The sequence below is a fragment of the Myiozetetes cayanensis genome, unplaced genomic scaffold, assembly GCF_022539395.1.
Source record: "Myiozetetes cayanensis isolate MyiCay16 unplaced genomic scaffold, myiCay2020 scf13, whole genome shotgun sequence".
Taxonomy (NCBI): domain Eukaryota; kingdom Metazoa; phylum Chordata; class Aves; order Passeriformes; family Tyrannidae; genus Myiozetetes; species Myiozetetes cayanensis.
Window position 1 is genome coordinate 18,049,900 of NW_026086937.1, and position 26,980 is coordinate 18,076,879.

General features: G+C 39.2%; 1 protein-coding gene across 7 annotated transcripts in view; it reads right to left on the bottom strand.

Moving 5' to 3' along the window:
* The window catches only part of NAALADL2 (N-acetylated alpha-linked acidic dipeptidase like 2), a 434,035-nt gene that overhangs the window by 325,585 nt on the left and 81,470 nt on the right, over positions 1-26,980 (bottom strand). For 5 of the 7 annotated variants that reach the window (XM_050308259.1, XM_050308262.1, XM_050308258.1 and 2 more), the window contains one exon: positions 17,045-17,123. Coding sequence is in view for 2 of the 7 variants with exons in the window: in XM_050308263.1 (XP_050164220.1) it covers positions 3,023-3,065 (43 nt within the window). In the remaining 5 variants the exon portion in view is untranslated. Of the gene's footprint in view, positions 1-3,022; positions 3,105-3,676; positions 3,690-17,044; positions 17,124-26,980 lie in introns of those variants that run through there. The other 2 variants (XM_050308263.1, XM_050308257.1) reach the window with 1 other exon arrangement.

Consider the following 26,980-nt stretch of genomic DNA (forward strand, 5'->3'; position numbering starts at 1 on the left):
ATTAATAATGCTCATATGACTCCTCTCATTCCTGCTCCCTTGCTTGTGCCTCTCTGGAACCAAAAGAACAAACTGCTTTCACTTGAACTTGTCAGTTTACCCCTCTCCTCTCTGGGCCAGTGAGGCAAGCGTGGATTGCACGCACTTAGCAAGTAAGCAAAGCTACTCTGATCATCTAGCACCACAATACAGTGCAAAATCAATTACAACTCATGAACAATATAATAAAATTAAAATTTACAGTAATTGCATCTTGTGGGGCTTATATTGTCACATTCTCCAGTAAACAATTCTTCATTCATGGGAAGACTGAAAACAACTCGTGTGAAGGAACGGATCTTGCGTCTAAAGGTGAAAAACCTAAGAATGACAAAAAGTAAATAAAAACCTCTAACAAATAAACAAAAAACCAACCAAACAAACCTCCTCCATAAAAATACAAGGTATTCTCAGTTAGTTTCACTGCATTTTTGAAGGGCTCTCAGTGTGCTCGCCTTAACGAGGAATCAATTCATGGCTGGCAGTCAAAGCCCTATTGTTCAGAGCTTTGCTCTTTTCAGTTGTCACACCCAGGCTGCAGCCTCGCAGAAACCGAGCTCTGAACCATTTCCAGAAGTGGGAAAATAAACAACGGAACGGAACCAAGAGTTAATTTATTCTCTGAGCTTACTGTACTTGCTGCAAAACAAAAATGCTGTGACGGCAGAGTGACCTTATATTTACTGATTGACCAGATGGCGAGAATTACTGACTTATGTAAGCCCCGAGCCTCCTTCCCCATCTGACGTGAAATCAAATAAAGGGCTCTGCCAGTCTTCAGTGCTCAGACCTAATCATCACAACACCATTATGCTGCGCCCTTAGAAGAAAATGCTGCAGGGAAAGGCAAGGAGGGAACAGGACTGAAAACCCTCGATCCTCAAAAAGGGTTTTTTTTCACAACAGAAGTGAAGCCATGGGTGTAGCACAGCGAGTAGGTTTGTGCACCTGCTGCCCTGGCCCTACCTCTTCTGCTAATGAATAAGTGAAGCCAGCCTTCAGGGCTGTCAATCTGGCACCTTTAGTAATTCGTACAAGCTCAAAGTTCTCTAAAAATAAATAGCATGAAAAGAAATCCAAGTTGTCTCACTAGCAGTGGTTTTGATGGGTATCTTGAGTAATGTTATTTCTTCCATCATTCTCTGCTTAAAAAGTACCAGTTGATTCAGCAGTTATTTGGGACAATTTCAAAAACAAGCACACATGGAAATAACCCAGTACACCAGACTGATGGCAACTAAAAACATTAAACCTGGGGTGTGTGTTTGCATGTATGTACACACAAAACATGTTTATTTAAAAAAACACTGTTACTGTGCAGCCCTAACTCTTGTCCCATTCCCACTAAGGCAAATGAAGAGGAATTCCATTTGACTAATTTCACTTACTCTCCTGGAGAAAAGGCACGGCTTGAGCCAGAATCACAATCACAGTTCCCAAAAGAACTGTATAAAATACAACATGCTTGAATATATTTTCCATCAGTTTTGTTTGTATGATTATATCGGCAGCAGTGAAATAGATCCTCACTTACAGCAAGAAAACTAAGGCCTGAATTAGACTGCATAACTTTCTGAACAGCAAACCCCTGTAAACTCAGTCAGGTCCTGAGTGAAGGAAGAGAGAAAGAAACAATGCCAATTCTTTCATTACCATGCCTAAAATGGTGTTTAGACCTGTACACTACTGAATATTCCTGCTGCTTTTTTCAATATTAAAATCCAGATCAAAACTGAACTTGCTTTCTGAACCATATGCTTCCTGGATATATCTACATAATAATTAACAGACAGCAAAAAAAACCCAGAGTGGAATAGAAGTTCTTAGTAAATAAAACTGCCCTGGCATTAAGGGAGTTATTCTCAATTAACACAGGTCTGAGATACACATTTGAACCCCAGTATAACGTGCTTGCTTGAATACAAGGAATAACTGCAAGGGGAAAACAGTAACACAGCTTGTGGCTGACCAGAAAGTTACGATTCCAGCTCTCGGAAAACCATTTGCAAGTTGTACAGTAGTTTGAGGATTCTTGCAAAACACAAAATAGACACAAAGTTTTGCCCCTTGCTGGTATGCAAAGCATGAGAAAGAGGCCAGGAAGAAACTGGTAAAGTCAAGCAAAGGAAAAGCATGGGTTGAATGTCAGGGGAAAAAACCACCACTGAATGATAAGATAAAATAATGGGATCATTCCTCATGAAGATAATACTTCCTGGGATGTTAAAACAGCCTGTTGAAAGAAAAAAGGATTACTGGGAAAACATTCTTTCTCAAAGAAATGAAAAATTGACATTAATGTTGCAAAAGAAGGACTAAGCAAGAGTTATAAAGTGTTGTGTTCACGCTTCTACTGAAAATTTAAAATACCTGGGACAGAATTGTCTGTTCTTACAGTTAGTCACACAAGTGCCCATAAGGGCTACTTTGCAAGCATGTGTTGGTGTTACCTCAGCACAGCCCACAGAATGAAAAAAAAAAACCAGCAAGGCAACAACCTGGACTAAGCCAAGAATGCTAAATGGAATGAAAATCCTTCATCTTCATGCATTTGCCATGCCCTGCTCACATGCAACAGGTATGAAATTTGAGCAAAAAAGTTGTGCAAAGCACTGCCTACCCAAAAAAAAAAAAACAAAACACATTTGCAGAAGATTAAATTAAGCTACGGAACAGAAACCTCAACATCCACAGATCACCTTAAGTTTAAAGCAACCTTTGTTGACAATAGAGTGCCAAAGGCTTCCAGGATCTTATCAGACCTTCCCTTACCCTCCTAAATTCATGCCGTGTTTTTGTTGGTTTTGTTTGTTTTTTGTTTTTTAAAACAAGACATTGCAGAGATGAGTGATGTGGATTTCCTCCTTTCCCCAAAACACAAGCAAAAACACGTCCCCTGGTGTGGACACGCAGCGCAGCTGCCACAGCCAGCGGCGGGACGAGCTCGCACACGCAGAGACAAACGATGCCCCAAACCTCTTACCTTGCTGGGCTGGACTCGGTGCACTAGGCTCATTCTCTCCCATTTTCCAGAAAGTTATGAACTCCCCCCGAAAGGAGCCAAGCTGTTTTAAAGCAAGCGGACCTGGTTTCCGTGCAAGTTTTGACCTCCTGACTTTCAGCTGTAGCGCGGTAACTGTATACCTGGCTTTCCTCTGTGAATAATTAGTACCCTGCTTCCTGAGCTACCTGGGCTTGCCTGACCTGTTTCTCTATAAACTGACATCATATCCTTTGATCTCCTTTGATTAACATGTGCTTCGGGCAAGGCTGCTTTGTCTCCTCTTGGACTCTCCTGCTCCTTCGTTCCCCACCCTTTCCTTTCACTTTCACACAGGCAGGGAGATAAAGCCTATCTCTGTTTCGTGGCAGGTGTTTTTGGACAAAATGCCAACAAAGCCCGCAGAAAGTTCGCAACTTAAGCTGCTTTTAAAGGACCTCTGAATTTGCATTTCGCAGGGAAACTAAATGATAACTATCAAGCCAGGCTCTGGGATGGGAACTTCGCAGTTCTCCACCGCTGAGGGCAAGGATCGCTGCCGATGGCAAAATCTTTGCAAAGCACCCAAAACCTAAAAACCCCAACACGCCCTTGCCCTGCCTTTCCCAAGGGTTACCCCCAAGGAAAATGCTTTACCTGAACACCGCAATGTCGATGTTGCTTGGACTGCATTACAAAAAGGGCTTCTAAACAAAACAAAAGTTTGTTTTGCTTCTCTCACCCTCCCTCTCCAGCACAAGGAGATAATCTTATCCAGCCGCACTCCCAGGTGAGTTCCAAGAAAATATTTGCTCTTTTCTGACAGGTAAATCAAATAACAGGTGTCTGATGCATTTGTGATCCATTTGCTGAACAAGTACACCTGTCTCTCTCCCCTCAAAGTTAGTTTTAGTTTAACATTTACATTTGCAACTGCCAGTGACAAAAATCAAAGGGAAGACACAGCACTATTTTAAAGGAACAAACGACTGCAACTAAAAGAGGTAATTAGCTCTCACCATGTTAATCTCCATCTGGATTACACTCAAAAGGGTCTAATCAATAGTGTTAGAAATTGTTTTAATCCAGAAGCAATTAAGTCTATTTTTAAAACTAAACTATATGGTTTTTTTCTCCCACCCCCTTTTTTTGAAGTACTGAAACAGAAACAGAGGACAAAAATATGGAAAGTAAGTTTTTCAAGATGATTCAGGCTAAGTATAGTGTACCTTTAAAATAAAATTTCTGAAATTAACTATGCCAATTCAAACAAAAGCCTCATTTAGTAATAAGAATATCCCCCCAACAGTAACACTCCTCACATGGGCAGAAGTATACAGAAATATTTATGTCCTGAGTTTTGCTACAGAAGGTAAATCAGTCATCCCCCAAGCCTGAACTACCTGAACAGTGAATTTCAAGAAAACTTCTCACTTGGTTAACAGAAATGAAGGGGTTTACAAGAAAATGCTCATGCTTCATTCTTGCCTGATTGCTGAATTATTTGGGTTAAATTGACTGTTCCACACTCAGAAAAGGCTCTTTACCAAGAAAGAAAGAAGAAAAATGAACTAAGGTTTGAAATTAGGCCTTTTGTTATTTCATTCCTCTTAGTTTAGCTAAACCACTGCTACGTTTTCCCCCATAATCCTCCATCTCAGCTCATGAACCAGAATTTGCAGTCAGTGGTTCCTACAATTCACCAGACCCATCCGTCCTGGAATACCAATTCACTGTCAACGAGCTGGAGCTGCCCTTGGCCAGCTCAGAGCCAGTGAAAGAGGAGAGACTCCAGCAAACACCTGGGGAATCTCCCCAGCTGCTTCTGTGACTTCCAGTTCCGATGCTGAACATCATCTTGAATTAATTTACTGAGTCTTCACTTGACAGTACCAGTGAAACATTTGACTGAGCCATTCGTTTAGTGGGTGGAGGTCCTTTTCAGCTCAGTTCTAAGGCAGTTTCCTCTACTTAAGGATAGAGAATAAAACAAGTTATTTTTGTGTGCAGAGAAATGCATAAATAAGAACTTTGCTGGCTTTGTGATTCCCTCAAGAGTGACAAACCAAAGTTCCCTTTCCTGAAAGCATCCAGTAGGACAATTATTGGGACAAGTGTGCAAGAGCAGATATTAAGCCTTAATTAAAAAGGGTCTGACTATATCTATTCCTGCTTTTCAAACAGGTGTCTAATAAGAAAAGAGATGTGCATGATCTTCCTGAAGCTCAAAGCTGATGAAATGTAGCTAAGACTGGAGAAGGAAAAATATTGGGCCACTGATCTTTCCTTATCTCAGCTCTCAAAGCCACGAGAGCAAGTGGACCATTCAGTACTAGTTTGATTTGGGAACAACATTTATGTTGCCCTATCCCTTCCTGGGGACAGGAGAAGAGCACATATAGAAACTCTTCCTTAACCATCAAACCTGGGGAAGTCAAAGATTTAGTGCTGAGTTTCTCTATTCAAAAAACTTGAGTTGCTCTACTTTTAAAAGACATGATTAAGAAAAAAAAAGTTTATTTATCAATGAAGTTCTGCAGCGCAAATCAAAATATATTTGATAATTAACTGATGAGAAAGAAAAAACTAAACCATTTCTGCCTTCTCCAAACACAACTATCCATCTCTTCAAAGAGAAATCCTTAAATACCCTACTTTATTTTAGTAATAAAAAGGCATGGGAGAAATCATAATGATTAATTTTTACCCTCAAAACTGTATTCTGTGAGATGCCCATCTCAGCCTCCCCCCCCTCCCCTCCAAAGAGAGAGCTAATTCCAAAGAAGACAGAAGTCTAAGGCAACGAAAATAACTATTCTCCTTAGCTACTGAGCACCAGCACTTTCCTTCAGGAGGAAGATTCTGATTTTAGGCTTTTAGCACCTACAGAAGAATTTTGTAATTTAAGTTCTAGCATTTTCTCACATCACCTTCTGTTAACTCTTAAATATTTTTAAGAATTCAAGAGATGAGAGTGATAGTACCGAAAATACTCCCTCCTTTGAAATGAAGCCTAAAAGTGGGAATAGCACAAAAAGGACGGGAACTCAAGATTTTTCACACTCCCTCTTCCAACAATGACTGATGGTGAGAAATGGCTTTCTTGCTTTTATGTTCTCCTAAAACTGTTTGTTGTGCTCAGTTGTGTGCAATGATTTAAATGGAGTGCTTTCCAAAGGAGGAATCCTTAACCCATTAACTCTCTCCAGAAGGACCTAAGTGTGAAAAATGCAGTGGCTTTGTTCTGCTTGCAGAAAAAAAAAAGGAGAAAGTGATTCTGTATATTCACTGCACAGCAAATACAACATTTCTTAAGTGTAAAGAGTGCATTTGGCAGTCAATGAACAGAAACATAATTTGATCAGGGCTAAAAAAAGGGAAAAGTTAATTATTATGCTGTGCATGAAGTCATGCCAAGCAGATCATTGCCTCATACTGCTGACATCATGGATGTCACCTTCATCATGAGCTCCATGTCATTGGAAACAGAGCACTCTCCACCAACAGTGGTAACTCTTGGCAGAGAATGTGAATTTTGCCACAAGTTTCCAACAGCAGCTCAGCAAAGCCAGAGAGAGGCTCTCACAACTGAGAGCTGTCAGCAAAACCCCTTGAAGTGCTGGCCAAATTGCTTCCATGCCTCTCATTTCTACTCAAAAATACAGTTATTTTATAGAACTAATGCAAAGAAAGTAATATCACCAAAAGCTACCCCTGTGGCTGTCATTCTTTGCTGGTAATATATTTCAAACTCCCAGACATTACTCTACATACTCCCCAAAGGGAACAGAACTACATGTTTTGGGGTTTGCTTTTTTTTTTTTTTTCCTAAAGAATATAGTTCCAACATTTCAAAAATGTGAATAAGAAGGTACACTTATTACATGTGAAATTGCACAGATAATGCAAATCATATCTAGAACTGAAATGTAAGAACTGGGAATATGCAGATTTCTTTTACACAGTTGCTAGGATGACTCTCTGATCCAGGCTCTGTGGACACTTGCTCATTGTTAACCAAGAGTTTTAACGTGTATCAGAGGAAAAAAGCAGCCCATAAAGTTTCTTGTAGTGACTACCTGTCTGGCATCACAGGCTGACAGTTTTCACAAGAAAACAATAACAAATATTTCACCTGCAACAATGTTAGGAGTTCTGGGAGAAACGGGACAGTGCCAGTCCTGTTTGCCTTACTAAACCAGACAGGCACAGATTCTGATGTTCATGTTTTTATAGAGCTGGTGCTCAGGTTTTCTTGTTGTTAGTGGTGGTTATTTGTTTGGTTTTTAAGAGCAACATAGATATTTTATTTCTCCCATGGAAAATGGTACAGCAGAAGGCACAGCCTTATTTGGTTACCCTCCAAATTACAAGCAGTTGTTTAGCCTACAACCTCAATTAAAACAGGAGAGGGGAAGGAAAAATATTTTCTTCCACAATTAAAATGGATTAAATACAAAAGCAAGGATAACCAGTCCCAAAACCACAGTGAAATAGGTTTTCAGTGTCTGTTCAAATGATGCACTAAAAAAAACAGTGACTGAGTGCCAGCAATAGAGACCTTGCACAGACAGTGTTGAGCAGTGAGCAAAGCCCATCATGGATGAGATGTTCATTCCCACATTCCTCTGGCTCATCTGAGTTTTATCTCCAAGTCTAGTTGTGCTAAACAGTTTTTCACCAGTTACAAGGATGTTGTGGTACAGAACTTCATACAGATGCAAACATTGCCCCTTGGGAGCTTAGTGGGAAACAAAGTATGTTTGTTCCCACTTATTTCTAAGCACTCATCACAGCTCACTACTGAAGAGACCAGAAAAGGCTCCAAAACACCACTCTGACCTGCAACTTATGGATGTGGATTGAACAGAACTAAGATTTACGTCTTCCAGACCCACCATAAAGTGTTTTTTTCCCCCTTGGCCACTTTGTTGGAGGATGATTGCACAGAGGAGCATAACTATTCTTTTTCAAAAGCACATCCAGCAAAATGACTGACATGTAGTTCAAGCTCTCCTTAATCCCTTGCTGAGTGAGAAAATCACATGCCAAGGAAATTTATTAGTATGCAGAAGAAAGCAGGATTCATTATTTTTTGTTGTTTTGTTAATAACACATACATTATTTTCACAATACCTGAGTTATGGGTAATTGTTCTGGCTCTCTGAGACCTATCTGTCTGACGTGATTGACAAATACAACACAATTTGTGACCTGTTTTACCTTTATGACCATAAGAAAACTCAAAATCTCTCCTTCTTCACTTTCAAAGTCCTGATTTAGGAGGCTGAAACAAGACCACTTTGACAGCTTGCCCCACAGAGGTTTTTTTCCCTCCACGGAAAACAGGTGCTTTGTCAAAATATCATTTCTGAAGTTTCTCTAAATACCATTTTCTAATCAGTTCCTGCTCCTCAGTTTTCACTCCCAGAGCTTTGGCAACCTCAAAAAAACCTCAAACCTCAAAAAAAAAAAAAAAGTTAGCAATCAAAATCAGCAATGGCCTCCTGATTCACTTCCAGTGTTTTTAGACTTCCTACTTAATGAAAATATTGATGAGTCTGTAGAATATAAGTAACAACTTAAGCTGAAGAACAAGTGCAGAAGCCAAAGCTACTGACATATTGCCATGAAGTTGGTTTGTAAAAGGTAGAAAACAGAACTATTTTCTCCTTTTCCCCTCTAATTTGGTCTTTTCAGTATTAAACTAAATTATATTATGCAAACAAGTATAAAGGTTTGATGCACAGAAGATTATACTTTATAATCTGGGCCTAGCAATGCAGTGTATACAGAACCTAGTAAAGAGAGTAATCATTTAATTGCCTTTTGATCCACTTGACTATTTATAAAAGCACTGGAATTCAAGGAGTGCTTTTTAAAGATGCTGTTTGTTTGACTGAGAAATCTCTGCACGATTTATTTCCACCACCCCTACTTCTGATGAATCTTGGAGTTATAATTGAAAGCAAAGGAACAACTGCATGACAATAGTAAGCAGATTAAAAAAAGGAGAGTGAAAGAGTAAGGGAATGAAAAATGTTTGTCAGCAGGAGAGTTAATGCTATAAAAGCTAACTGAGACTGAACTCCATCTTGCACAGCTAAGAAGTAAATCTTACTACTCTAAGACCACAGAAGGAAGCACAGAGCCTAAAAATCTGATACAGAAAATTAAAAGCTGATCAGCTTTAAAATAAAGTCACCATTTTATCCTTACTCTTCTCTCTTAGAGAAGCCACCTCTTCAAAACACCAAAATGGGTGATCTCCTACTTGGATTTCGGCAAGATGAACACGCATCTCTAGATACATCTAGCACAGCTGGGAAGGGCTGTGGTTTAAGTAGGTCAGCATGCATTCCAGGCACATATGTAAGATTTTATAACTCATTTAATGTATAAAATACAGTGATTTAATATGGAGATGGATTTTCAAGCCACTGAAGACTTGAATGCTGAAGTATCTTCTACTCCAGCAAATACAGAAGAGCCAGGAAGAATTTTATGTGTGAATCTTCAATCATTAAAGATTGCAACAACAGAAGAGCTGTAAAATATATATATGTATATATAGAGATATATCTGTATGTGTATGTTAGAGAGAAGCAATAACTGTGCTAACAAATTACCTCACTTTGTGGGACTGCCACATATACAGCAAGACAACCATTCCATGCAATGCCATGAGCTGCAATCCATACATCCCATCAAATGCTACGAGCTGGCAAATAGCTACCCCCTGAACCAGCCAAAGCAACGAAACTGCTTTGTCACATCATCAACCAGGCTAAACAGGGGGTCTCTGCATCAGAAGCCTGACAAATGCTTTGGATACATACATACCTATGGACAAATGAGGGGGTATATTGACAAGAAAAGCCTATAAATTGATATTCCCACGCCCATTTGTTACTTTTATAGCCAGTAAACTTGCTGCCTCCTTGTGCCAGGTGTGGTTGTCTTCTGAAGCCGCCATAAACCATTCAGTTCACTAATCCCACAGTTTCACAGCAGCAAGCTACCCACTATTTCCTATTACTTCCCTGTTTTCTGCTAGTTAAAAAATGTTAATCAGCTCAGGAAGGAGCAGAGCACATGGAAACAAGACAGCTTTCTTTGCTGCTGACAGGCTGTGAGGTGAGCTCAGCCCCTCTGAGCCAGCAGTGCCCATGGGCACAGCCAGCCCCAAGCTCAGCACACCCATAATTTACCATCCCCTCCTCTCCAGTGAGCAACCTTCACATCACATCTGCCTGCAATCCTCTGCAGATACAGCACATCTCATTAGTCTGTAGTAGAGCACATTTCATTAGTTTTTAACAACTACTCTGCAAAATCAGATGGGTGGATGACGCAGCACTGGGACTGCACAAACCGAGGCCAAGGTTCTGGCCCCTCACATCTTCCCTGACAGCAGGGCACAACCATCACATCTGAGTTGTGCTTCACACAACTTCTTCCTTTTTTCCAAACTAGTTGTTAGTTCAATTATTTACTGTGACTCCCTACATAAAACCTTTTTACTATGGAAGAACGCTCTTCATTGCTGTTTCCATCTCTGAATCAGCTATGCAGCACTCCTAAAAAACAGAAGGAGCTCTATTTTTCCAGAGAGAGTAAAAGCAGCAAAATCTTATTCTTCCCAACTGAGAAGAACAATAAGGAAAAAAAGACAAATTATTTTTAGATTAGCACTGTTTTCCATTTCTCCTCAACTCTGCAATAAAGTTTTATTTTTCCCCAATTCCAGTTACAGTGGTGTACTCCTGCAAAACACAGCTGTTGGCTTGGTATTCACTTGTATGCAGTTATTGCACTGCTTAATATATTTTCACTTTTTTGTTGTTTTCCTAATGCAGTAGTAGCACAGGAAATGAGATGTAAAATGCATCACTCACCTGTGACCCTTTTCCCCTGCTTACACACCATGTACTTGTTTCATGTGCTTTAATCAATAAATTGTCTTCATATCTCAGATGGGATATTATGTAACACAAATAAACAGCATAAAGCCAAAAATGAAGGATGAGAAATCAATTCTGTGCCCATAATTAAGAAAAAGAATCAGAACCTCACTTTCATACAGTGCTCTTGGTATGCACAAAAAAAAAAACCACGATCTTTTAAATCTTGTCTGCTCTGGGTTGATCCTTCCATGACTTTCTATCTTTCAGTTCCATAAAAAAGGCAAAAGCCCAACAGAAATTACTACTTTATGAGGCAGTAGAAGAAAATTTAAAACCATTGCAAAAATAAGTTGAAAGTGTCAAAACTGGCTGATTTAAAGCATCACAGTTTAAGTTTCCTTCACCACTGTTCCAGTACAACCAGTGTTTCAGTAGATTAGTACTGAAAGTTCATAAGACACTGCCAGGTGTTCCAAAAGAACACTGAAAGTATTTAATATATTCCACTCACATTCCTGAAAAGATGGACAATAATTATTTTAGGTTTAAAATTATTTAGTTTGGTTTGTAAATAAAAGAACATTTCTGGTAACATTACAGAAGTTGGTCAGGTTTTTTTCAACAGCACTGCATTGTACAGAGAAACTACTGTAATTAAAAAAAAAAATCTTAATGATTCTTGGTTCAATTACAATTATTTTCAAAGTCTTTTGCTGTCTTAGAATCTACTACAGGGGAATAAGCAGCCACAAATCTGGACACCTTGGACAGGAATAGAGATTTAAGAATCTTAAAATTTTAATCTTTTCCTTCATTGATACAGCAGATTAAAGCCCAGCTTCCAACACTTGGATCCAAAGCTTCTGTAACATCAGTGCAGTTGCAGTTCCTTCAATCATGGCAGTTTCACCTGAGTTAATACAATTCTCCCCACAGACACTTACATGTGCAGATGATGGGAGAGCAATCTTGCCTACAGACCAAGGTTGCCCTCAGGAATACAAGTTACCATGAAACACAGTCCAGAGCAGTTTACCCAAACTTTCCCATGGATCATTATGAGCTACAAAACATTTCCCAATACCCTGTAGCAAATTCAGGGCTTGTAATGTCAGTATACACCATTAAAAAGATAAATAGTAAGTCAGAAGCTACAGCTTACAACAGGAAGAATGAAGGAGAAAGACCATTTTGTTAATGACAATTGCCTCAAGGCTTTGCCTATCCAAATTGAAACATTTCAAACCTTTCACCTGATTTTCTGAGGATCTCCAGTTACAAGGAAGCAACTCCTCACAGCTGGCTGCTGCTGTCTGGCCTCTGTGTGTTTGCATGGGGGACAGAGAGAGTGAACAGACTGTGCAGATGAAAACACTGATTTATGTTTGGATTATTCGAAGTCTGATAATTACAAACCATCCAGAAAACATAATGGGTTTCTTTGCAAATTCCATCAATACATTTCCATACAAACACTCCGTATTTTGACAGCTGGGAAGGTTTCACAGTAGGCCAAGTTTCAGCCTTAATGACAAAAGCATTGAACTCGACAAGCAAAAAGGGAAGCAAGCACTGGCAAATAAGAATTGCTCTTTCTAGTAAGAGAGAGGTGTGGTTTTTCACTTTTAAAAATCCTCAAGATGATAAAATTGCACACTTAACCTCATTTTTGTCTAGTGGAAGAAACAAGCACAAAAAGGTTACATAGACCTCCTGTCCAACAGTTCAAAACAAGATCCCAACCTGTTTCCTACAGTTTTGACCTTACCATTAGGCACCAGGGTCGTTTTTGAGAGCTAAAAGGGCAAAGGAAATTACTGCCTCTGGCAATATCCAAAATACACAGCCTGCTGGACTGCACAGCCTGGGTCTGCAAGCCAGTTGCAACTTTCTTCTTAATATTATGTCCATAGAAAAGAAAAAAAGTTACTGGATTAATATTCACTTAATGATAACAACCTCCATGTAGTAATGTCCATGTACTTTTCCATAAAGGTCTTCTAGAAAACACCAAACTAACACAGGCTCTCCATCATCTCCCTAAGGAAGAACCTCCATACAACTCTCCTGCAGCACAAAGATAGAGCCACAGCTCATACAGACACCTGTATGTTCAAAATCCATTTGAATTGTCTAAGAACAACTTGTACAGGGTCAACTCTGTCCCACTCCTCAGTGTACACACTTTGTTAGCAGCCTGGTATTATTTCAGTAGTAAGTGTCACTTCAGAACTGTGTTTTACCATGAAAAGGCAACCTTCTAGAGGCTGCAATTATAACATAAACCCCAGCTCACTGTCTGTCAGCAGTAATGATAATTTTCAGAGGGCTCCCAGACTAAGAAAACATGACTTTACACATGGAACTAGGTCTAAGAGCTCAAAATTTTAGGTAAGTCTCTTTCTAAACATGGCTGTCGCCTTGAAAGCCCGCATAGGACAGGACGCACATGTTTTCTTCCTTTAACTAAAACGCTTGATTTGCTTCCATTCTTCTTGTGTTTCTTTTAAAAAGTAAGAAATACACGGAGACAAAACATGTAAGATACAAATCTAACCCAGCTATGATACATATGGAGAATAAAGAATGCAAACTGCATAAGTCAGCCTTCATGAGCTCCAGAGATGAGCCAATGTCAACTCCTGTGTAGTGACAAGGGACCTCAGCCCATCCTCCCCCGTTGCCAGGCAACCACTCCTGTATCCTTGGCTGTATTCATCAGCCATTAAGCACCATCAGGCTCCCTTTCTTTCCTCCCTCACACAGGCTCCCACTCTCATAGATGTAGGAAGGAGAGGGGGAAGTTAAACAAGATGACTTTCTTTCCCAGCAGAAGCAACATTCTGAGTTTTAATAGCTAATAGATTTTAGTCAATTGACACAATTCAGATAATTGTTTTGTAGTGAAAGATACAGCATGATTGTAAGGTGCAGTTCTAATAGGAACAGGGCTCTGTTAAAAGTCAGCATTAATGGAAATCTTCTAAAGTGTCTATTATTAGACAGCGATGATCTCACGCTGACAGTACTAAAGTGCCCTTTGAGTTTGTAAAAAATAAAGCAAGACATGACAGCTTTTTAACTCCATAAGAATGGCATTCAACACGAGGAAATGCTATTCTAAACCTTGTCAAGATAAATAAAAATCAGTTGATCTCAGAGGCAGAAATGTGTTGTATCTTTAACGTATTCCATGGAAACAAAGCAGTACCTCAACCACTGGAGGTGCCCTTAATACCCCACCCCTGAAGCAGAAGTCTCCCTGCCTGCCCATGCTCAAGCCACAAAGCACCTTCCACTTGCAGGCACCAGCAGGGCAGTCCTGCAGCCATAAAGTGAGCTGGGCAATGGAAGTGAAGATGAAGATTCTCCCCCCTGCCAGCCCCAGGTTAACTTCAACCAGAGCAGCTCTCACATGGCACCCAAGGGGAAGGGAAATGGCTGAGGACAGAGGGGAAGATATGGCTCCTGCAGCCAAAGTTCATTCTAGTATCACATTAGTGCTGCCATCAGAAACCCCTGTAATACATCCCTGGTATTTCAGTCTTGTTATCTTTACAGTTTGCATGAGACTGAAGTTTCATAGAACTCCTCAAGTGAAGAAAAATATTAACACATTGAAAAGCTTATTTCAAAGCTCTAAAATAACATCAAATATTGCAAACCCCACAATTCTGCAATAGGGAAACCCAAGATTCCCAGAGGTCTCACCTAAACACACAACTAGAAAACCTGATTTGTCTCTTTTTCACTTTTGAGACCACGATGTGAACAAGTTTTCATGTCTGTTAACCGCCAATGGAGAAGGATCTTGATTAGAGATTATTAGGACAAGGACCATCCACAAGGCCCGAAAACATAAGGATGTATGTAAGGGCAAAGAAAAGGCTAAAAGAGCTTAAATTGATATTCAAGTGGAAGCTCAGGTGTCATTAACCAGCTATCAAAACACCTACAGCAGGATCAGAAATGTCACAGCATAAGGTTGTGCAGGTAAGCAGGAAAAAAAGAGCTAATTTCAATGTTTCCAGCTGATTCAGACAAATGGAAGAAATAAACAGGGCAAATGTTTTCCAACAGTGTTAACTGTTGGGCAGTTTTCCAAGAGTCCTGAAAACTTTTCCATCACCGGAATCTTGAGGACTAGAGAGAGTCTTTTGCTGTAAGCACAAAGCACATGCAGTGTAAAGAAACAACTCTGATGTCAATAAACTAGATCATAGAGATAATTTTACAGCACAGAAGGAAACATCTAGACTACTACTGCTTGCTCCTTACAGCACAGAAGCATTTTTACAGACTCATGTTTCACAAAATTTTCCTCTGGTTGTGTCCACACAGGTCAAAATTGATGATTCTCTTCTCATATAGAGACAAACTTCTGTAATTTGCATTCAAAACATATAGCACAAGAAAAAGGATTTTATGTACTCCCCCTTCAAATTTTATTTTATAATTACTTTAACATAATAAGTATACTCATGCCTATTTGCTAATTAGAAAAATGCAATATTGACCAATCTCTACACTGCATCAATACCATGACAGGAATTTAGAGGAGTTCAGTATTTGCTAAGAATAAGACATTCTGGTCATCTGCAAGTCCTTGGGTGTTTTCCAAGTGTCTCAAATTTTAAGTTTTAATACACACTTGTCTGAAGTCTTACTACAGTAACATGTGCATTTAAATACTGTTCAAATCAGTAAAGTATTAATAGCAAATTATTTAAATAATTCCACAGTCCTCAGTGAAAACTTCCAATTCTCAAAAAGTCCTTAGAAGAGGAGGACCATAATTCCCATCCTAAAGGGAGTACAACCAAGCCCATGATACAGTGTCAGAACAAAATATAAACCAAAACAACACTCTTCTCCAGCTGTGGGTTGCTGTGAGCACTCCTTTTTGGAAGTATTACAAACAGCTTTACTTTGGTCTCCTTTTAACAGTAAAACTGTTGAATCTGATTTGCTTCTACAAGTACTCAATGCTTAAGGGCAAATCCTGGGCCTTAAACCAAATACAGAACTGAACATATTTTTACAGTGAATATTTCAAAATTATTGTGCTCCTGGAACTTGGTTCCATGGCACTTGCCAGCATCACAACCCTACTACTGGGATATGAAGTAGCATATGGTTTCTATTATGTCTAACAATATTGGTTAAATTTGAAGAAAGCTCTGCTTGAAAATAACGCTTTTGAGCACAGAAATCTCACTGGTGCCTTCACCCACAGACACAGCAGGGCAAGTGGAGCCAAAAAGTTTAAAACACTGACAATTGCCCATTCTGAGTGATTTCACCGAACGAACAAGAGATGCCGAACAGTCAAACAGGGTATGGTCATGATAAAGGACTGCTCACAAGTAACTAACTGTTCACAAAGTTATTTTAATAATTCTTTTCTGCAATGATTTCACAAACGAAACAAGCTTGCCACATCTTACCATGAAACAATTCTGGAGGAGAGAGACTAAAAACATGCAGTGTTAGAGGATACCTTTTCCATATACATGAGAAATCAAAGCATATACATATATAATGAAAGCTGCAGAGTGCTGAAAATTAGACTCTGGTTTGGGTCTTACTTTCCTACAGCTATTTAATTACCCCTTCATCATTTTCACTGCCTTGCTCTCTATACCACGAGTATGGTACCATGAAAGTAAAATTAAGAACAAAACTGTGAACTCCCATTCCAGCAATTTTGTTTGCAACTGAGCTCACAACATACAGAAGCTGAGTTGCAACCTGATTTTCAATTATTTATACTTTGTTGCCTTTGTAATTTCATATTTTCCATTCAATTAGAATGATCTCTCCTTCATATGCATATTCAATTTTTAGACAAAACCAGATGCTTGCCAAGGACTGTGTAAGACACATAAGCGTTCACGCCACTGTCTGTCATTTTGTTTAATTACTGAAGCCTAACCCAAATTTCTGGCTCATGCCTGCACTTTATTTTGACTAAATTATAAGTTTTGCAACTTAACTCCTTGAAATGCTTTCTTTCCTTGAGAACACAGTATCCTCACATTTCTTTCAGGCTCAATAATATTCAAGGTAAGAAAAGTCAGAAGAGGTGTTTGATACATTTATTTTTTTTTTAATTTACCTTAAAGCCAAGATGGGATCAGCTTTGTAGAGACTTTGTCACGAAGGCATATTTTCAATCTGGCCTCTACACAAATTCTCTGCAAAAGAGAAACACATAACACTTCATAATACAACTCTTTGAAAGAGAAAACTAATCATTTTCGATTATGTAACTTACAAATATAAATAGAAGACTCATTTTCCTGACACAGCAGCAAAGTTGAACATATTTTTAAACATGATGGTCCTTATGAAGTATTTTTCTTATCTAAAGAAACAAAATGACTGCCTCAAATGTTAAAATCAATGTCCTTGCAACCAGCAAGGTCTGGTTCATGAAGCAGCAGATTCCCATTCAGGGAACTTGTGGTAGCTCTTCTACTCCAATACAAAACACTGTGCAATAAACTATTGCCTTGATTATCCATCATTAAACTAGAAGTGTTCTTATTACAAAAAAAAAAAAAATTCAAATTTTCATCTATTTCCCACTAGCAATCTCATTATCATCCATATAAATCTCTCTTCTTCTTTAATGAAATTCAGAAGGTACCAATGTGCTCCTTCCCCAAGCAAAACAAGGTAGCTCAGTACACATTTAAGCATTCCCTGTGTATATCACTGAAATTCAGTACCAATCAAAGCTTATTATAAAGATTCCACAGATAACTCCACTAATAAGCCTCCACTGCTGCACTGCATAAATTATTTAAAAAAAAAAAAAAAAAAAGAAGAAAGGATCCACAGTAATCAAGTTTTGTCGTAACTTTCTGTAATGACAAACATACCTGGGCAGTAAAGAAGTAATATTTAAAAAAAAAAAAAAATAAATAAAAAAGAGAGAAATGCACTGTGACTGTTTAAGAAAAGACTGGATGAGGCCCTCAGTGCCATGGTCTAGTTCACATGGTGGTGTTTGGTCATAGGATGGACTTGATGATCTCAGAGGTCTTTTCCAACCTCACTGATTCTGTGATTCTCTGACTGCTTTTCAATATCCAGGATGCAGAACCCACTGAGCTCCTCCAGTACTCCTTCTGTAGGACCACAGCCAGCACTAATCTCAGTAAGCAAATTATGCACTGAACTAGCAGGAGTGCAGTTTCCATCTCCAAGACAGCTGGTTTTAATACACATTTTACTGAGCCATCATAAGGGCTGTAGCACCCATGTTGCAACAGGTTTCCTCTTGTGCAGGTAGGAAGGTGGGAAGGAGTGTTTGGGAGATGGAAAGGGTTTGGGTGAGGGATTAACTGGCTTCGACACCTTTTCCTAGGTATGCATTCAGAGGTCTGACCAAAGTTCACCTTTAAATAATGGGTGGAATAAAAGCCATAAAAGAAAGATTTTTCATCTGGAGATAAATTATCTTAAAAAAAAAAAAAAAAAGTTCAAGGTAACCTTGAAGAGTCAAAGTTCATTCAACATTAGATCAGGAAGCTCAGATCTTTGTACAGTCAACTAAAACTAAGAGAAAAATAACAGTCCTAAAGGAAATTCATGTTTTGCCCTTCCAAGAGCCAGACCCATTTTCACAAAGACAGTCGAAAATGAACTGCAGTGAAGCAACAAAAATTCAAAATGAAGTAATGATGGATTTACTGAGTTCCAAAAGTCGCATTTCCTTGACAGTCATAAATGCAATATTCTACTCCTTCTCTGCAAATCAACACCTTGAGAGTATAATGCTTCTGTAAGCAGAAATTACAGTTATGGTCTTACTGGGCAAGACTAAAGGAAGCTGGGGAAAAAAAAAAAAAAACAAACCCAGAAATACCCAGTCATTTTCACTGGACCAGAAAAAAGACTTATTTGCTCACAGGTCTCAGATAAAAGCTTCACGTTAAAACATTTTATCTTTCTTACAGTTTTACTGCTCAAAAGATGAACTATGAGATTAAATCCAACTTTCTATTAAGCTCTAGAGATAGTCACATGCCACGCAACTCGTAAGACTTCAGGGTCTGGACATAGTAGTAGTTATTGAATATATGAGGGAAGCATTTCAAAAAGGCATTAACACTAATAGGGCTTACATATGTGCATCAAGGGAAGAATATCTGCTAAATTATGGTACTACTCAGTCGTGACCCAGAGGTACAGAAAGTAGCCATCTGTATAATTCCACAGAATTCTGAGAGATTCTTCTAAATTCACCCACTTAGAAGGCTTTGATTTTTTTTTTTCCAAGCATTTACTGAAGAGAAAAATGTGAGGGGAAAAACACCTCAAATCATACACTAATCACACTCCAATATGTTTTTGTTTTACCAGTCTGAAGAATAAACATGGGGAGGGAAGAAATTTAGCAGACACAGAATGGGGGCTTGTTTGTTTGTTTAATTGAAAACCAAAGTAAAAAAAGAACACAGTGAACAATTCCCCAAAACACCAAAAGACTGCAGTTTCATCCAGTCTCTTGCATTTAGACAGTGTTTAAAACATGCAGAACACATTAAGGTTTTTCAGCCACCATGACTAGTAACTGCAGGCTCTCATACGCCTGCATCTTCTGGATATGCAGTTAAAAATGGAAAACAACAAGATTCAGGATCAGGGAACTGAAAAGCAACGTCATGTTTCAGTTTTCCTTCTTAGCAGATAGAGTCACTTATTTCATTACTGATCACCTTCCTGGGCAGGAATGACTATGTTCATCATAAGCTTCAAAATTTTTGTTCATGCCACGTGTATCTAATTTTTAAGTAGCTAGCAAATTTACAGATAATGACTCTGGAGTAATTTCAGTGGGGAAGCATTAGCCCAAGGAAAGAAATTCCTGTTTCACAAATTCTGAAGGAATTACTCTCTCCTCAGCAAAGTTTATATTTGAGAAAGTAACTATTTTTGCTGGGAGAGAATATGGCAAATTGGAGCAGAAATCCCGTTTCACTTAAAATTGCAATTCCCGTGTTTCACATGAGGCTCAGAATTCAGTGGGTACAGAAGGCAGGAAGATGAGGGAGGGATCCAACAGCTCACTGATGTTGCCACTTCCGATCCATCATCACACTCCCTCAGATTATGAGAATGAATTTTTCCCAGTAGTACATTTTACTGCTTGACAGATTACAGATCGGTTTACACATTGACAATTGGAGCACTCGGATTTTACAAAAGTTCAGGTCTTTTGAGACCAGCATTTGTTATGTGGCTTGACACTGAGTCAAGAGAAACATTCCACGAGACAATGCCAGAGACACTTTCTGGCAATGAAATGGGTGAAGTCACAAACTCCTTAATGATCTCTGCAGCCAGCCTGAATTTAACACTTTTTCTTTGACTTTACAGCTGGCTCAGAAAGGTCATTAGACTATTATATTCACTGTTATGTAGAGCAGCACTACACACATGTAAAGTTTCTATAGCAACACTTTCTTAATTCACTCTTTAAGCAAAACACCAATTAGCTTTTTATTATAGCCAATTAAAAAAATCTGCACACTAATTGACAACCTCTCTACTCAGAATTTAAGCTTATGCAAAAGGAAATTGCAGTGAAATTTTCCATGGTAATAGCTTGCTCCCTATTCTCCCCTCTTAAGAGAACAGTAAATTATTTGTGATCGGGGCTGAGCATTTATTTTCCAGTCTAAACCATTCTGACACATAGAAGTAACCTGTCCTGATATGCCTTAAATCTTAGTAGAGCCCAAAGATTACAGGTTTCAGAAAAGCAATAGAAATGTAATCAACTGACTTATTTCTGCATCACAGGAAACTGGGCATTGGCCTGTGCACCTGGAGACTGTGCAAGAGGCAGCCAGCAAAATGTTTCTCTTTCAGAGTATTTAAGCACGTTGAGCCAAGTGAGAAAGATGGCAAAAAACAGCACTGAAAGACAAATTCAGCAGGGCAGCAGAGACATTTTTGCTTCCTTCTTCATACTTAGTATTGGTTTTTTCACACATCTTCTGCACAGCTGGTGATGACAGCTTCTTTGTATGTCACTTCAAGTAGCAAATATCAAGATAAATTAGTTAGAAACCAGTCAGCGAACATAATATAAAAAGAAACACTTCATGATGCAGAGTATCACGAGAAGTAATCAACAACAAAAGCTAAACTGTCCTTCTTGGCAAGATCTTCTGCAGGAAGCTAAATAAAAAACATCGTTCCCCTAACAGTTTTTCCATGTGAGGTGTCGGGATTCACCTCACTAATAAATAAATAAATACATGCAGAGCCAAGTAGCAGATGGCTCCTCTGACAAGCTTGGCATGCCCCAATCAAGAATTAATGGTACCTGAGGTATCAGTAGGTCTGCTGGTTCTTAAGGATAAACTACAGAAACTACTCCTCACCATCTTACACTTCTTCACACTGTCAGATACTGTAGCATTAGCACAGAAACTTAAGCCATCTCACAAGTTATGTGGGGACACCAGTGCAGTAACTAAAAGAGTTTCCCTTCAAAGGCTGGCAAACAGAAAGAGGGGTTAGAGTGGTCTTTCAAACCTATCACCCTAAAGGAGAGATCGAGGTATTCACATGCAGAAGAGACCACTATGTGCAACCCTGAAGTTGCTGCAAAGTCACATCTGCTGCAAAGTCACAGGCTCTGGAGCACATCAGTGAGTTATGCAGAACACAGGGACACCACAGATAAGGAACTACAGTTAAGCAGCAGAGTTATAGGTTCTTTAGAGAGGTAAACTCCCAAACACAGTTCCCTGAATTGCCAGAAAATGGGAGCATATTCAAGCTCCAAGCCTTCCAAGCACCAAGACCCCACTGTCAGCTGCACAGCTCTGCCTCCTTCAAAGGGTCTATTCAAAGTCCAAAACACAGTGCACAGTGTTACACACAGAACAGGGATTAACTCAAACTAATGTTAACGTTTTCTCTCCCAAGACTTTGAAGATTTCTCCTCTAGTAAACCCCTGCAACCAGCACCTCACCAAAATACGTGTCAGTTCACACCCCCCTGCAGTGAATGTCTCTCCCTTCCCTGCCCTTGAGTGCACTTGAGGAGAAGGTTTAGGGCAAAGTTTAAAGGCAGCTGGTAATGGCAGAGCTATTCACTGGCAGCAGTCAGCATGACCCTCAGCTGCTTTCCAGGAATCTGCATTCCCAGGGATCAGAAAGGCTCCAGCTGGTGACAGTCACTTTTCAAATACATCATCACTAGGTATCTCTTTCTTACTGTCTTCTCCGATCTGCTCTCTGCCCACTCAGCCTGCTCTGAACAGGCACGTCCATGTGGTCAGGCAGGTGGTGTGTGATGTGAAAACCCTTGAGGGAGTAAAACAACAGATATGATTTCTGGCAGCCTCATCCCTGCCAAGAAAACACCTTCAGTGGACTAAAATATGAACCCAAGCCAGCTGTGCAGCCAACCCAGCCTTTGTAAAAGCAGACAGTTCACAAATCAAGAAGACCAGGTAGGTAGAGGCTTCTCCTCCATATTTCTTGCTATTATGATCAGTGTTCAAAGTATCTTCATTAAAAGAACAATTTGCACATCGAGCTGCAAGTAAAGGGTGCAGAGCTACGCTCCACTTTAAGACTGCAGAAGCAATATTTTTTTCTTGGATTGTTTTTTACTGTTTCACAGGAGGACTTACCACAACTAAATTGTCTTTGTCTAAGTATAAAAGCTCAAAATATTCTGTTATTTCCAAAGTAATGAGATGGCTTTGTTGCACATCTAAATTACTCACCCACTGTTACGACCTACCGTAGAACTAAAGCAAATTAAAACAACAGCTAAGACATCATTGCAAGCACAGATTTTCAACAGTTTTGAAACATCCTTTCTGACTCCTTTAATTTACTTTTCTGGTTTTGAAACACATAAAACACAGAAGCATGATTGCAGTAAATTTTGATAACTACCAGACATTTCTCCCACTCTCTCCATGAAAGAAAGTATTTCAGAAAAACCTTCCATCCAAATTTATCTTTTCAATTTCTGCACAATCCCGTGTTGGCAATAATATGCACCCGTAACACCGGATGATGAAAAGAAGAATTTAAAGGAAACCATAATTTTCTGCAATTTTTTTCAACCTCTGAGAAGGGTTGACTTTCTCAATCCAAAGTTTGGGCACAGAACCTGAAATCAAAGTGACTGTACAAAAGATATTTTTCTATCTTCATGACTTGGTGAAGAAAGAAAAGTATCAACTTTATGACCTACTACACTTCAATAATCTGAAGTCACTGCTGCCAAACCTGTGAAAACCCAGTTTTTATTACTATTCTTTATATATAATAATATACGTTATATTGTATTTATAGATAATACATATTTATTTATAGATAATATGTTATTTATTATATTAATGTTTGAAGCAACTAAAACATTATCCAAATATTGCTTCTTACATACCATTCCAATTCTTTGTATTCTATTAAAGATGTATGGCAAGATCTCTGTCTTACAATCAGATCAAACAGGAAATACTGAAAGGTTCTCCTTCCTTTGTGCTTTCACAACTCGATTTGCTGGAAGGCTGTAAGTTAGGGGTAGATTCAAAACTTTTTATAAAAACTTCAACCTTGGATTCCCAATTGCCACATCTGCAAGCTCTGAGATCAGAAACCCTGAATAAATACAAGTTCTTGGGCCATGGTATGACAGAAAAATAATTGCATCTCTTTAACCTTCACAAGGTCTCCCAAATCTCATACTTTTTTATTAGACAAAATAAATACAACAAAGCCCCAGCCTTTCTACTGAAAATTACCAGTTCATTACTACAAGAGTTGATAATTTTTTTCCATTTCATCATTTCAAAGTTAAATTCAAAGACCTAAAGACATGCCAGATTAAGCCTGGAGAAGAAGCATGGCTTCCCAAGAATCCCTCCATCTCGCAGTCAGGAAAATTTGATCAATTAAAATAGAATCCAACTTGGAGGAAAACACAATTAAAAGCTTCTATGGAGGAATAACACTATTAAAAAAACGGATCTATCTCCCTATTGCTTTCATCTAAAACTTCCAGAAAGCACCTAGTCATAGTACTTTTTACATCTTGTATTAGGGGTAGAGCAGCATATATTTATATCATATGTATGAGAAGAATCAGGAGGTGCAATTCAGACCTCGGCAGCACATCCAGTTTGATGGATGCACTGCTATGGTTAGTGCCAGGTTGCAGCTGGGAATCAACAAGAAATTTCAGTGCTACCACCAACCCTTGGGGCACCTGAGGGATCCCCTCTGCATCTCTGGGCCTCAACGAAGGACTGGAAGAGAGAAGAGCCAGTGCAAGTCACTGTGTGAAGAGAAACAGGGAACTTGGCATTTTGCTTTGTCTTTGAGATAAGAACTCCAACAGTTTGCCTTTATATATTCAGATAAAAATAACTGAATATCTACCACTCAAATTAAAGGACACAGATGGCTGCTTTGAACTGAAAGAAAAGGCCAAAGATACTGGCTTTAGTTACAAAGTCCCCTAAGAATAAGCAGCAGAATGTTGTATCTTTGTTGGGTGGAAGAAACTGTTATCTGTCTTCCCTGCTCCTAATGGGATTCCCTGGGGTCTCTTTTTCACCAGATTCAAAAGGTCAGTCTTTGTCTCCAAGTGCTTCTTGTCAATGTTAAAGCCACAGTCTGCTCTTTGATACCAAGATAAAAGAAGTATTTGCTGGTTTAGACCACCACAAACTGAGAATAAGCCCCACTGCAGCATTTCAAAGCAGCAAGTGCATTGCACGAGATGACCAAGGGGGGGAAAATATTCTGAAGGAGAGCAAAGTAACCCGCAGTGATCTGCTCAGCGACACATTTCACTTCCAGCCTGGCCCAAAATGCACTGAAGTTTGCAGAACTTCTGTTGATTTTCACAGGTTTTGGAATATGTCCTTTACGCCCTCTAAAATTACATTAGGAAAGCAGTATCAGTTTATCAGGTTTAGTGGGCACACACACCCCGTTTTATCTTTAAGCTTGTCTCCTTTAAGGAGAAGGAAGGTTCACATTCTCAGCAAATTCAGACACAAGAAAAAAATGCAAATGAGAGGAAAGGCAGATTTCTCCATGATAGAACAAAGGTGACAGGTTCATATTCCAAATGTTTTGTATTTTCTCCCTTGGCAACAAAAAAAAAAAAGCAAACAAACCATAGATAATATACACTATATTCTAACTTATATTCTCAGCAATATTCATTCCAGTTGTGAAAAGATTTGTCTCTCTCTACAAATAGACTAAATCATAAAAAATAGCAAAAAGTCAATTTCCAGACTTTATAACTATTTTCATCTAATAATTTGTTGTGCTTTGCAAGTGCTAAGATACAACCTCACCAAAATTGGGTTTATATAGTATGACTATAGATAATCATCTGTTCACATTTTTATTAAATTCCTTTTATCAGCAGAGTTCATAAATTGGAAATATATAAAAATATATATATAATTCCAATAGAAGCATATCATAATGGGAGCCCAGACCACACCTCTCCATCTTGCCCCAGCACACAGGCAGCCAAATTTTAAACATTTAAACAATTCCTGGCTCATCAGCTGCCACCTGACATGTACTCAACACTATAGAATTTTCAGTCTTGATCCTCCAGTTCCACCCCTACTGGAACACCCAGAGCTCAGGGGCTTCAGGACCAGCTGGGGAGCTTTATGGGAAAAGGTGACTTTGGGCACTCAGCAAGTTTAAAATCTCCTACTGAGTCCAGGGAATCACAGAGGGTGTGTGAGCCCAGGACAAGGTGATTCAACCCCAGTGCTGACACAGAGCGCAGGGACAGTTTTCAATACATTTTTATATAGCAAAATATTCTGTGGTGTAGAGAGGCACAAAGTAGTAATCAATGAGCTCATTCAGGCATGTTACACACACTGCAGTAACTCAGAGCTGTTTGCTAATGAAACCAGACTGCACCCAAGCTGCCTTATCCTGAATTATGTTTGGTATTTCTGCCCAGCCCTAAATTGTGCTACCTCATCTCATCCTTCAGAAGGCACCACATTTAGGTCACCCCATGTTTTCACAAAGAGGGTGGGCAGGGAGATGAGCCTCTTCTTTCCTCATAAGTGATGAAGTACCAGAGGGAAAGCCCCATCAGGGGAGACCCTTCTGTTCCTCACTGCTTGGGAACAGGAGCACTCACTGCCCCCAGTTCAACAGGAGAGAAGATGCACAACTCCAGCTGATTCTGCCTGGAGTTTTGTGGCTGGGATGGAGCACGGATGTGGCACCTGCATCACACATCTCCCTTTCCCCCTGCCCAGACAGGCACTCTGCTCTCCTCAGCTTCAGTCCATTGGCACCTTCTGGTTTTCACCCTCCCTGAACAAGCCCAGCCCAGGGATATCCACCTGGTGAACCACAGCACTAGCAGCCAACCATCTGTCCAAGATCAGAGGAAAAATAGGAGCTGATTCATTTTGAACACTTCAGCTACACTGAGTTTTGCTGACTTACTGTTGGTCAGCATCTTTATTATGCTAGATATAAATAAACCATTAAACATTTACTCAAAATAGCCAAAATGGCCTGCAATTCTCCTGTTTCCTGAGAAAATTAAATGTGTTTTCACCCCAGTGGTTTTTTCTTTTTTTTTTATTATTAAAGAACCAACACAAGAAAAAGCTATGACTAACTACACCTTTACTAGAAGGGAAAAAAAAAAAAAAGGAGAAAAAAGGAATATCCAGGAGATTATACAGATAAACCTACATTAGTGCTATAAGAAGAATTCTGTGCTATTGTTACTGTTGCATTATTCTGGTAATTCAATTAACTTCTGATGTTGTCAAATACAAGATCAGAACTGGTTTGCATAAGGAGTACTTACACACAATAGTAACACAATTACACAAATTTCTATTAGCCTGTGCTATCAATTAAATACCCTCAAGGGCAAAGGTAAAATATTTTACAGCAGCAATTACAAATTGCTATAGTCCAGGTGACAAGTATCGTAGACGGTGTCCAACCATAACTAATTCTGAAATACCATTTTCTTGGTTTCTGAGTAAAC